This window comes from Abramis brama (genome assembly GCF_963993115.1).
Source record: "Abramis brama genome assembly, chromosome: 6".
NCBI classification, from domain to species: Eukaryota; Metazoa; Chordata; class Actinopteri; order Cypriniformes; family Leuciscidae; genus Abramis; species Abramis brama.
In genome coordinates, this window is record NC_139968.1 from 23,889,527 (window position 1) to 23,902,514 (window position 12,988).

Below are 12,988 nucleotides of genomic sequence, written 5' to 3' on the forward strand. Positions count from 1 at the left end.
TTCACCCTTTGGAAAATTCTCAATAACGTCATCTCTGGGTGAAGAGGGTCGTACATATGATCATTAATCGGTTGATTGTGGCCTAGGGTCTCATGATGAATCAGCACTCATTCAAATTATATTGCATTACCGTTATTCTGCTGAAAATGGGACTGTGTGTGGAAAGTCACTTCCAAAGAGCCATTGATTATCGCTTTGCCTCACTCTAGACTGAATTAATAATGTTTAAGATGCATCATTTTGTTCTGATTGAGGCAGACCAGGAATATTTTATTACCCTTGAGAGTTGGGTTCAGGTCGAATTGTATTTGTGTTTGTTGGTAAATGTGTCTGTGAATTGATCTGTGATGCTGAACTTTAAAAGTTAGAGGTTGGAAAGTGGAGCGTTTGCCACTTAAAAAAAGCTGGAGGATTTATTGGAGAAACTTTTGAGGAAAAAAAAATGAAGACCTACTTTAATTTGTGACAATATAATATAGGGCCGTCAATCAATAAAATGTGTAATTAAATGTATAACTTAATATGCAGTTTAATTATCTAGCATATATAAATATTTGCTAACACCCAAATGCAGATAATTAAAAGACATTGTGTTATTGTAGCCACTAAAACCTGCTGAAGAACGTCTCAGTACAGCCTAAACTGGTTTTCTGGTCTTAGATGGTCTCTCAAGCCAATCTGGTTTTAGGGAGGTGTTAGACGCTTTTCAGTATGGGTGACCAGCTAGTCACCCAGCTAAACACCACCTTGACTGGTCTAGAACAGCTGAAGACCAGCATAGGCTGGTACAAAAAGTGTTTGTTTTATGTCCATGTCATTTAAAATAAGCCTATAATGATAGGATACCCTCCTGGTCTGTCGTAATTGCTTTGTACCAGTGTTCTTTTATAAAAAAAAAAAAGCAAGATGAGAAAATAGGGAGACTTGTTAATGTTTAATGTTCTATTATGTTAGTATTTTAAAATATATGTAGGTGTTTATGGGCGAGTTACCATTGTGGTAAAGTGTTGAGCATGTGCTTCGGTGGAGGACCTGCTAACAAGAGTTCAAGTTGCTTTAAAAGCAACTCCAATGGGTGTGCTAGTGATGCAATCAGAACCATTTAGACTGCCAACATCTAACATATGTATTAAAAGAAAAGCTATATTTAGGTTGATTTTATGTTATTTTAACTCTGTGTGTCTATTAAATAGACACACACACACACACACAAAAAATTATTCATTACAGGCAGCTGGTTTAGGGAGCATGTCAAAACCCAACTGTACAAGAGATTCAGAGGGAATCAAGCCCGCACCAGGTTAAAGACTTTTCCCTCTACAGGGAAACACTGATCCACATTTTTCTGATAGACCAAACAACTAATCAATTAATCGAGGAAATATTCAACAGATTAATCAACTATGAAAATAATCCCAAATCCCTAATCATTATGCACAAGTGCATTGCATTGGAAGTCTCTTTTTTTACCACTACACCACTGTTCCACATGATGGAAACATGTTATCTCAACTCAAATACTTCATGTTGGATGAACCTAAGCGAAATGAGTTAACTCAATTAAAATTAGACTCGTCCAAATAACTTGATTCAGTCTTGTCCAAATAACTTGATTAAATCGTGTCCAAATAACTTGATTCAGTCTTGTCCAAATAACTTGATTAAATCATGTCCAAATAACTTGATTCAGTCGTGTCCAAATAACTTGAATCAGTCGTGTCCAAATAACTTAAATCAATCATGTGGAACCACTGTCCATGATTAAATCATGTTCAACCAAAGAGACATTTTTTTTTAGTGCACTGGCCTATAGAAAACATCCTGCGTGAATGGCTCCTTATTCATTGTATTGCCTGCTCTCACAATGTGCATTCTGTAGCAACTTGTTAGCATGTTTACATTAGCATCTTAAAGCACATAATGGTTTCACATTTGAGGTGTCTGTGTGTAATTTATGCTGTGGAATTTATGCTGGAGTCACAACCCTCATTTTACTCTTAAATCTGAAGCCGGTGTTCTAAAAAAAACATTAGAAATTTCTGACTGAAGCTAGCAAAAATGCTAATTCATCCCCATGTTGCAGGACGACAAACTGAACAGCTAGAAGCTATAGAACGACTGTGAAAATGTTTTAGTGGCTTGGACCTATAGACATGGAGATTTTAATGTTAGTTTTTTAATCACATCTAGCCTGGTTAGAAGAGAAATTCAGGTGAAACAGAGACTTAGCCAAACAAAGTTTCTGTGAAACCTGGAGTAAAGGGAATCTGATTAACGAAGGCTTGGTGAAGGTCTAATGAATGTGAACACACTATTTGGTCTGGGAGGATACAGAAAAGTAATTTATGTACTCATCACCTTGTTTCACCTTCTTAAAGAACTTGTCTGGAAAGATAATGAGGGAATCGCTAATGACTTGTCTCACATGCTCAAAAAGTAAATCGAAACACCTTAGGTTACTCAGTACACCATTAAGAAGAACTGATAAGGATTCTGTATAAAAAAAAATTCATTTCTCACATTAAATTGGGAGAAAAAGGTATTTAAATAGCCTATATAAAAATAGTAGCTACGAAACTGTCATTCTAGTGTGAACAGTGAATTGTGTACCATTTAATTTCAAGTTTAATTTCTTAAACTTTTAAACTGTCAGTTTCCCAAACACTTTCACTAAAAGTAACTCTTTGATTTCATTTTTTTCCCTCACACTCCCAGAAAGCACTTGACTGTATTTTTCTGTCGTAAATAATCCTTGGTTTTCTTTTTTCAACATAAATAAATAATAAATAAATAAAACAATGATTATGTACCTCATTATCGCTAATGATATGGCAAACAGCAACGTCCAAAAAGCACTCAGAAACTGTGTGTAGCCCTATGGGAAATTATATGCTTGATATGCTAGAGAAAAAGTGTTTTGGTTAAAGAAAAAGTGTGCAGAAAGCAGATAGCTTTGTAGAGCAACTGCACAGTTAATGATGTTATAAAAAATTCTGGTTTGTAACGCATTTGTTTTCTCTGCACCGTTAGGGAAATGCGTTAGTAAGGACTGGGTGTGCGACGGCGACATCGACTGCGAGGACCAATCGGACGAGGAGGGCTGTGAAGTGTCCGTCTGTAAGCCACCGAAGTTTCCCTGTGGCAATGACACGTCAGTGTGCCTCCCGCCCGAGCGAATCTGTAACGGTTGGAGAGACTGTGCGGATCACTCCGACGAGGGACCCTACTGTGGTGAGTCATGGGATTATGGGTTATTTTTTTAAAATGACCGGCCTCTGACACTGATGACGGTAATATAATGATTCGTTTCATTGGAACAACTCTGCTATCAACCAATCAGATTTTGAGGTTAGGTTTAGACATGATTAGGGATTGAACAACATTGTTTTAAACCAGTGATTTTCTTTTGTAAATTTCTTTTGTTTGTTTTTGAAAAAAAAAAAACAAGATTATAATTAAGATTGATTTTGTGATAAATTTCATTTATATAAAGTAAAAATTCGCATTTGTGAAATTTAAGTTGATTTTGATTTGTTTTGATTTTGATGTGATTTTAAAATGATTTAAAATAAGAAATAGTTGCAGATGTGAAATATATCATGTGATATAAAGTAAAATTTTCAGGAAGGAAAGTCACAAATGTGAAATTAAAATTCACAATTTGGCTTCCATAAACATCTAAACATACATTAAACATAGCAATGCATTTGCTTTATGATAAGTCTTGTTGCAATGAATATAAATATCTGATGTTTATTTTTCTAAATTTCAATATGCAATTTTTGTCTCGTTTTAAACAACCCTCAATAAATATTATCGTTTTAAGGTAATGCTAAAATATATTCTATGCATTCTGTTACTATGCAAGATGATACTATATATTATTATGTAATTTTATTATTATTATTATTATTATACAGTTTCTTATGTTGCATAATTTTCCTTCTCTCTCGTTTTGATAGATGTTTAGATATTTTTCCTGGAAAATGGGGCAAAAATACTCAAACTTTATTTTTTTTTCTCCATGGAAGGGGTGTCACTTCCTTTTAATTTCAGCCTATTTCTTCCAAAAAACTCATTTACACTTTATAAACACCTCAATGAATATTTTACTTATAGACTCCTGAATACTTTATTTAAATCTTGCTTCTGTCATTGTTTGATGTGCTATAAATGGATTTGTTCCTTTTTTTGTGACAAGTGTACCATATGTGTATGGACGTGAGCCCGGATGCTGTGTGTCTCTTGGGGGATTGGTGGATTTTAGTGAGAGTGTATTAAGGTTCATTTAGGAAAGCTTCAGAGAGAGATCTCTTCCCTCAGGTGAGATGAGGTAGTGCTGGAATATAGCTTAGGGCCAATTACATCTATCTGCTCCTCCACACACACACACACACACACACAAACACACACACAGAGACTGATTAATGCTGGAGTGCACACTGCAAACTGGCCTCTGAGGACATGTGAGAGAAGAGAAACAGACTCCGTATGTTCCTCAGTAATGACTGAGGAATCTAAAATACATATATTATCCACCATCCAGCATGTAAATCACCTTATTTTTGTGCAAAGTATGAATCAAGTATGAGGAATGACATGAGCGCAACAAATTCAATATATATCTCATACTCCCCGCACATGACATTTAGCTGTAATATCATCCAGAGAGGCCAAAGAAGATATTGGACTGAATTTATTTCCTCCTTTCAACCGAAATAATTAGGTTTTGTTCAGAAAATTCGACTATTAGGCGTATCCGACTCAAAACGGTTTAATTGTTTGTAGCACTTAACCACATAGAATCTGATTTTAGCAAACCTCACCAAAACTGAATCAATATGTGGTTTAAAATCTGATTTTAGTGCAAAGTCTCAGTTTGAACAGTCAGATCAGATTTCAGTTGAAAGTTAAAGCTATAATGTTGTATACTAACAAAAATCATCCTCAGCTGAATTCACTCTTTTGTGCTCATATGTGCCGTTCTCTTTGTAAAGAATGGAGAATGGGCAAATGAGTGAGCAATTTTTTAACACAGCATGTGCCAAATTTTCTCTTTCTACAATGACAGCTTCTTTTGTATGTCTCTTGGCGGAAGTCATCACTATGGCAACAAATGTAGATATGCCGGATTTTGAGAACACTATCTGAACAAACGGATCAGATTTTAAAAAATTAAATTAAATTATTTTAAATGATTATATACACATTAATAAATATGTACAGTAAAAATTCTTAAATAAAATGTAATAATAATTCTTTACCACTTGTTTACTGAGATAAATTTTGTAACACATTTGTAAAAAAAAAAAAATCATTTTTGTTTAAAGCATAAACTTCATTCAATTATGTTAATATATTATTAAAATGAGAGAAAACAGTTTGCTTTTAAGCTAAGAATAATAAACTTTATAAAAAAAAACAACAACACACTTTACAATAAGGTCTCATAAGTTAACATTATTTAACGTATCAACTAAAATGAAATAATGAGCAATACATCTTTGTTAAAGTTAATAAAATGCAGCTGTTCATTTTTTGTTCATGTTAGTTCACATTCACAGTTCATTAACTAATGTAAACAAATACAACTTTTTATTTTAATAATGTATTTGTAAATGTTGAATCTAACATTAACTAAGATTAATAAATGCTGCAGAAATATTTTTATTCTTAGTTCATGTTAACTATAGTTAACTAATTAAACCGTATTGTAAATACTTACCATTTTCTTAAAATAAGTTCTAACATCTTGTGCAGTTTTGCTTCCTTTCCTTCTTGCATTCCTAAATAGATTTAAATTAAAAAGCAATTGCTTACCACTTGTAACCTTCTTTAAAAAAATAAAAAATAAAGTTATTTTTTAACCCATTACTACAGTTTTCTTCTTGTTCTAAGCATAAACCTCATTACATTTGGTTGAATATTTTATTAAAATGAGAGAAAAACAGTGCCATTAAAGGGGCATTCCACCCATTTGAACATTGTTTTTTATTTAAAGTGGGTCATATATGTAGTCGAAATGTAAAATAAATTTTGAATTTGGTGCCTTCGTGACCGAGGAAAGACAAAAAATAACTTCAGGATGCATTTGTATGAAAGACAACAACTCCCACAATGCACCACATTGCACAGCTCCGCAAGCCACTCCCACTAATCCAGAAAGCGCATATCTGCCTATAAGAGAAATCACTCTTCCGTCTACAAGGCTAGCTACCACCAGAGCTTGAAATTCATTTCACACAAAATGTCTAGTTAGTTGGCGAACTCATTAGTGCATTACTCCTCGTTTGTATTTCTTTCGAAAAGGTGAATTATTGCATGGTACCTGGATGTTCAGTCAGAACATATGCGGTGCGAAACTAGGATAGTTCACAACACAAACGTCCGTGTCCTCGTCTGATTCAGAGATTTCGTCCAGGAGAAATTGTCATCGTTGAAATTCTTTGCCGCAGACGGACTCTATCCCTGTGTTCGTAGCGGTTTGTAGTTGCATAGTGAGATCACCGGCGCCACCAGTCCGCCCTAACTCGAGCCAGTCCGGGCTCCTCGTCCGCGGCAGGCAGGTCTTCTGCCTCAGCAGCTCTTCGCTATAATGCGGCTTGTAAAGGTAGCCACAAACACCTGATTCAAGCATCAGACTTCCGAAATCCTCTTCTTCTATATCATATTGAGCACTCTCCTCCGCTATTGTCATAACTTTACATCTGTCTCCACAGCGCCTGTTAGCTTAGCTTCAAACAAGATGGAGGATATTGCTTTCAGTTTCAGAGAGTAAAGTCCCACCCACTGATCTGTAATAGGTCTGTAGCGTGAGCGGGTCCCGCCCCCTGGGAAAGATGAGGAACGAGTGTCTGTAGTCTCAACAGAAATCCCCCCCTCTTACACTTCCTCCTACAATGACGCAAAATGACGATTTTTGCGTCATTGTAGGAGGAAGTGTAAGAGGTAAATAACGGATTTCTCCCGTCTCAGGGGAAAATGAGAGAGTGTTGCACGACCATTCAATAGTATGACTGGGTTTCTAACAATGCAAAGCTTAATGCAAATGGGTGGAGTGTCCCTTTAAGCTAAGAATAATAAACTCATATTTTTTTTTTTCTAAAATGATTATGTGCAATTTTTCTTAAATTATATATAATTTATTTAATTATTTTTATTGCATCTTTCTATCTCACTGGCCTTTGAATAAAGCAATAGTGTCATTAATGTTGCCGCTAAATTAAAAAGCCTTAAACCGTAGCCTGAATCCCAGCAAGCACAGGTTCAGCAGGCCTGAAAAAGCATTTAATATTGCATTTCAGTCTAATGCCTCTATTCATTTTAAAAAGGGCCAATCAAACCCCCATTAACTTTAAGCGCACTCTCAATATCCTGCTAAAATATCTTGCACAAAGCTGGGCTGAACACAAATTCTGCTAGCCACTGGCAGAGATAAATGCACTCACCCTGGTCAAGCCGTAAGATAAATACGAAATTGTCAAAACCCAATGGTCTAGAAACATTTCAAAAAATTCCAGAGTTGGACAAATATTGTTTAAAACAGACCTAGCCTACACATAATAGAACTAATCATGATGAATGAGCCTCCATATCACGTTCCCACTTTTGTTGAGTGAATCTTGGCGAGAAATAGGCCACCAATGTTTTTTCTTTGTTAGTATGCAACTCAAATGCTCCAACCAGCTGGTCATTTACTTTAACTGAAAAATAGTATATATATATATATATAAAAAAAACTCCAGCTGATCCAACTCAACATTAACATGAGACTCTTCATGGAGGAACCGGCTATTTTTCTACTCTTTACATCTCTGAGTTGAACCCAACAGATCTTTCCTGATCTCACTAGGCTTTTTTAAGGTTTTACCCTGCGGCTGCTTTTTTCAAGGCTACAGAAGATGTGTGAATGGACTTGCTGGCCTGTGCCCTGAAGCCCTCTTTGCTTTGGGACCTCAAAACATCTTCTATCTTCTAGACACTATGATTGTGAACTACAGTTCGTTTAAATGCAACCTGATGATATTTGACACACAGTTGGACACTTTTGGCTTAAACATGCCTAAAATCGAAATGCCATAGCATTGGTACAAATCGTGCTAGATCTATTTTAACTGGAAAATAAGATATCCATCCATCCATCCATCCATCCATCCATCCATCCATCCATCCATCCATACATACATCCATACATCCATACATCCATACATTTAGTTTATGGATTTAAAACTTTAAATAAAGGCATTCAACATGACAAAAACCAAGATAATGAAGTCAGACCTTTTCACAAAGTCAAGGAGTTTTTTAAATTTATTTTGAGCATGAGCATGACTCTCGGTCCGGGAAGATCCATTATCGCCCTGTCGGAACTTTTTTAATTTTCTCTACTGTATTAGTTACTTCTCTCAGACCCCACGACTCCCCAGTATCGCTAGTGCAAGATTGTACTGTAGCCTGATTGAATGTTCTTCCATTTGCCATTTTATACCTTTTTGAGCTCTTTTCCCTCATCAATGATCCATTTCTGTTCCTCTCATCTCTCCTGCCTGTGCTTTGTTGTTTTCCATTTGAGTGTCTGTCTAGCACATTTCTATTCACTCCGCAACTCCACCAATATGACTGCCTTGAGGTTTATGGATGCATTATCCTCTGTCAGTACTAGGCGCTTCATTTAAACCTTGAAACCACTTGCTGTTCAAAGTGGTGTTACCTTGAATCCCTCCTTGGCCTTTTTTGTAACTATGAATGTATTTCTTATAGTTGTTGCATTTTAAATTGGGATAAGATAAAGTATTTTAACATAGATTGTTTAATGCCTGTAAATAGTCACAGACCTTCTAAAGCAAAGAGATTAAAAGCTTTTTTTTATTGTGATAACATTTCTATCCCTCAATAATTTACTAATAATTTACTGTCCGTTTAAAAAAACAAAACCACTATTTTTCCTTCCAAGTGAATTAATGTCGTACACAAGTGGATTAAAAAGCCATTTGAAAGTATTCACTTTATCATCACTGTTAGAAATAGCATTATTGAGCTCATCACCCAAGAGGCTAACATATATAGTGCTAGATGAAAACTTCAGCTAATACTCAACAACGGTTTTCCATTTAGCATCTCACCATGGGGCCACTTCGATGACACACCGCCAAATTGCATTGTCCAAACCTACAGCCTTCGGCCATAAATCACAATAAAGTGATGCTAAGAGTGGAAAAAATGTTTGGAGTTCTGTGCCTCTGAGCATTCATTGTAAGAAAAACTAAAAATAATAGATGTACTGGAAGAACATACACAGCAAAACATTTTAGCCTTAGTTTTGTGTCCCATTGTTTAGTTGATGTCAGAAAGAAAACTGTACCTTTAAAATGGGTTCAACAGCTTGTCACTGGGGCAGTACCCTCTGTACCTTAAAATGTTCAGTTTTACCCAACTTTGTACCTTATCTCCTCCTAAAAAGTGCGTATTAGCCTAGCACTTTTTGAAACATATCGCGGCACGGATGTACCTAATACAAATAAAGAAATCATCTCCAGTTAACTTGCAGATCATTCATTTTGTTTGTTTTGATAAGAGGCAATCTAGCGCTGAAATGTGTTGTTTTTGAAGTCAAGCTGAGTGCTCATTGTCGCTGCCATCTTGTGGCGCGGATACAGTGTCTTAACTTGGACGCACGCTTCAATCTATCGCTTAATGCTGTTGCGGAGACTCTCTATCACAAAACAAACTGCACACAAACGTGTCCCTGCTTGTTACAACCACTGATGGACATGAAAAAAAAACCAAAACTGTACAAGTGCGGATTAGAACCCAGAACCTCTGACACGCTTGGCAAAAGTTACGCCATTAGACCATTAAAGTACATGCGCAAATTAAGCGGATCTATGCATTTATTAACGTGAAAATTCTTGGCACTAACAATATATTATCAGATTTCATTAAACAACTATTTAAACCCAATGTACTGTTGAAATTGATTTCTGCACATCGTAATGTTATTTTTTCCCCAATAATTGTTATTGTACACATACACACACACACACACACACACACCTACACACCTGTCCCACCCACTTTTTAAAACAAAGTTACGCCACTGCATATTAGTACCTTAGAGTAGTATGTACTACTATGAACCTTTTAGGGGTAAATAAGGTACAGAGGGTATTGCCACAGCTATTGCATTTTTATAAATGGGGAAGGTGCATATATTAGCTCTGGTTGGTTGAAGCGCTGTCCTATTGCATGCAGAGTGAATTTGAAAGACAGCCGTTTATCCCGCCCCTCGGACTGAGCCGTGTCTATGGTGAGTTGCCAGACCTAACATCTTGATGTAGGTCTGGCTTGCCAGGCTAACAATGGGCCTTATTGGGATAAATAATGTACAAAGGTTACTGCCCCACTAACAAGCCTTTGAAACCCTAAAGGGTACAACATTTTTTCTGAGACTGTAAACAGCCTTCCTCTAGTGCCTGAATTTGTGAGACATATGGAACTATGAAGCGGTAATAGAGACAGTCCACTTGCTTTCAGTTGCTCTTGCTGATCAAGAAGCATGTAGCCTGAAGGACCAAACGGAGAGCACCAAACCCTTTTTTGTTTCTTCATTCTCCGTCTATTTCCTTCGGCTCCTTCAAGCGTCTATGACTCCCTGCTGTTCAACCGTATGTCTACTGAGGAATTCCATCAGCTCTTGCCGTCGTCTCACTGTTCGGACCCTGCTATTTTCTTCTGAAGTGACAATAATGACACTAACCCTCCTCCCTCGCTGTCTTTCTCCAACTTAGACGAGTGTTCAGTTCGGAAGGGTGGCTGCAGTCACGAGTGCTTGGTGGCGCCGGGTAAAGGGGTGGTGTGTTCCTGTCCGGCCGGGTTCCAGCTGGGCTCGGATGGCCGGACCTGCGAGGTTCTGGATTTCTGTACCAAGCATCTACGCTGCAGCCAAGTGTGTGAACAGAACAAGAATACTGTGAAATGCTCCTGCTATCCTGGCTGGAGTCTTGGACTTGATGGAGACAGCTGCCACAGTACAGGTAAACCGTGGGGCATTGCTAACGATTAACAAGCTGAATTTATTGCACACAAACTTCAATCTCAAATAGGGTTAAAACCAGATTAGAGTCCAGACCGCAAGGCAATTAACCTCAGGGGAACTGAATGACCCTGCAATTTCTGGACTGTAAATTACACGGATAAATGCCTTGAAAATGACAAGTAAATGAATCAGTGACTCAGAGCAAATTTGTTCGTATTTTCGGTTCTAGAGAGAGGATGTGCGTTTAGTTTAAAGTGCAAAATGCATCTGTAATATATATGCGTTTCATTTTAGCGGTTTGACTTTACAAAAGAGCCAAAGCAACTGTTTGTGTTGGGAAAGATTAGAGAGCTCTGCACTTTATGAGAGTGGAGAGGAACATATGCGCAAAGAGCACTAAGTAACACGTTTTAATAAAAAGGAAAACAAGCTTTTACTCGAACACACAGCTCAATTTTCAGTGCTGTCAAAATGCTGTCAGGTTTCCTCTCCTGTCTCAGAGAAGTTGGCATGAGTTTTTGCTTTATTCATAGCATGGAATGTACTAACATTATAAAAAAAAATATATTGTTCTTATTATTATAATTTCTTTTAATTTATCTTTTTTCCCATTAATAACATTGCTTTACCAGTTTCTTGCATTTTTGGTAAATTTTGTTGACCCTTTCAAGGCATAGTTTTCATTAAAACTTTTTATTTTTTGATAAGGTACTTATAAGATACTTAAACTACTTTTCTATTTTAACATCACAGCATTGGTCAATGTTAAAATGCTTCTTTACTTTAGACAGTTTTTTGTTCAATTAACAGATAATATCTTGCTTTTTGCCGATTTTATATTTACATTTATTAGCCTGCAGTTTGTTTAAAAAAATCTTAAACTACACACAGTGATTTTATAGGACCAACTGGTCAACATTAAACTTATTAATGCATTTTCACTGTCCTTTAGAGGTCATGTTTGCTCAACTTTCACAGTCCTATACAGGACATGTTGCTTAACTTAACTTAAGGCTGCATGCATTCTTTGTTATTTGCCGTCTGTTTTCTGTTGCTTTTGTAGATCCTTTTGAAGCGTTCATCATTTTTTCCATCCGACACGAAATTCGCCGCATCAACCTGCAAAGGGGCGACTACAGCCTGTTAGTCCCCGGGCTCAGGAACACCATCGCTTTGGATTTCCATTTCAGCCAGAGCCTGCTGTATTGGACCGATGTCGTAGAGGACAAAATTTACCGTGGGAAGCTGTCAGAGGGTGGCGGTATGGCATTTTTGTTTTTTTTACATCGTTTATGATACTGCTAATATTATACCATACAGGCTATACTATAATGTAATGGAACTTACAGTATATCATGCACTGATTCTTGAGTACTGGGACAGAAAAATGAGTTTTTGTCAAGGAATTAATTTGGATGAAAGCGTTCAGAGATATTCACCTACGTTCAAGTGCAACCTCCTGCTTCTTCCATTTTCTCACAAAATGTGTGTTTTCCTTGCCTGTCACTCCAACACAGCCAGATACATAAATAGTGTGTCAAAAATTGTTTATAAATACTGACAAATCTAGTGTTCACTACAGGATACTTTCAGGATGGTTTCAAAGTGCACTTGACAGCTGAAAGTGTTGACAAAATTATTGCAGTAGTCACCCCCCCCTAGATTTTTGTAGTTACATATATGACCTACTTAAAGTTAGGGAAATTGAATCACAATCCTAAACAATTTTTACAGTATGCATGATGTAAGTTGACATCATGGTTGCAACAAAAAATATAAGCTTATGCTATTTCTTTATATTTTATAGTTGTTGTTATCAGTATTGAGTTGTTCTAGAACAGGTGATACAAAAAAAAGAGTAAATCAAATGAAAATTCTACATTTATGTGAAGAAAATTCTAGTGCTCTGTCAAGTTTTTTCATGTTTCTTATCCTTATTGTTCAGCATATTGA

At 36.5% G+C, this 12,988-nt stretch overlaps 1 protein-coding gene across 1 annotated transcript in view; it reads left to right on the forward strand.

Moving 5' to 3' along the window:
• Positions 1-12,988, forward strand: part of lrp1ba (low density lipoprotein receptor-related protein 1Ba) — a 170,999-nt gene that overhangs the window by 34,919 nt on the left and 123,092 nt on the right. Inside the window, exons 18-20 of the mRNA XM_084116360.1 lie at positions 3,031-3,231; positions 10,788-11,033; positions 12,099-12,296. Of these exons, the coding sequence (XP_083972486.1) occupies positions 3,031-3,231; positions 10,788-11,033; positions 12,099-12,296 (645 nt within the window). The remainder of the gene's footprint in view (positions 1-3,030; positions 3,232-10,787; positions 11,034-12,098; positions 12,297-12,988) is intronic.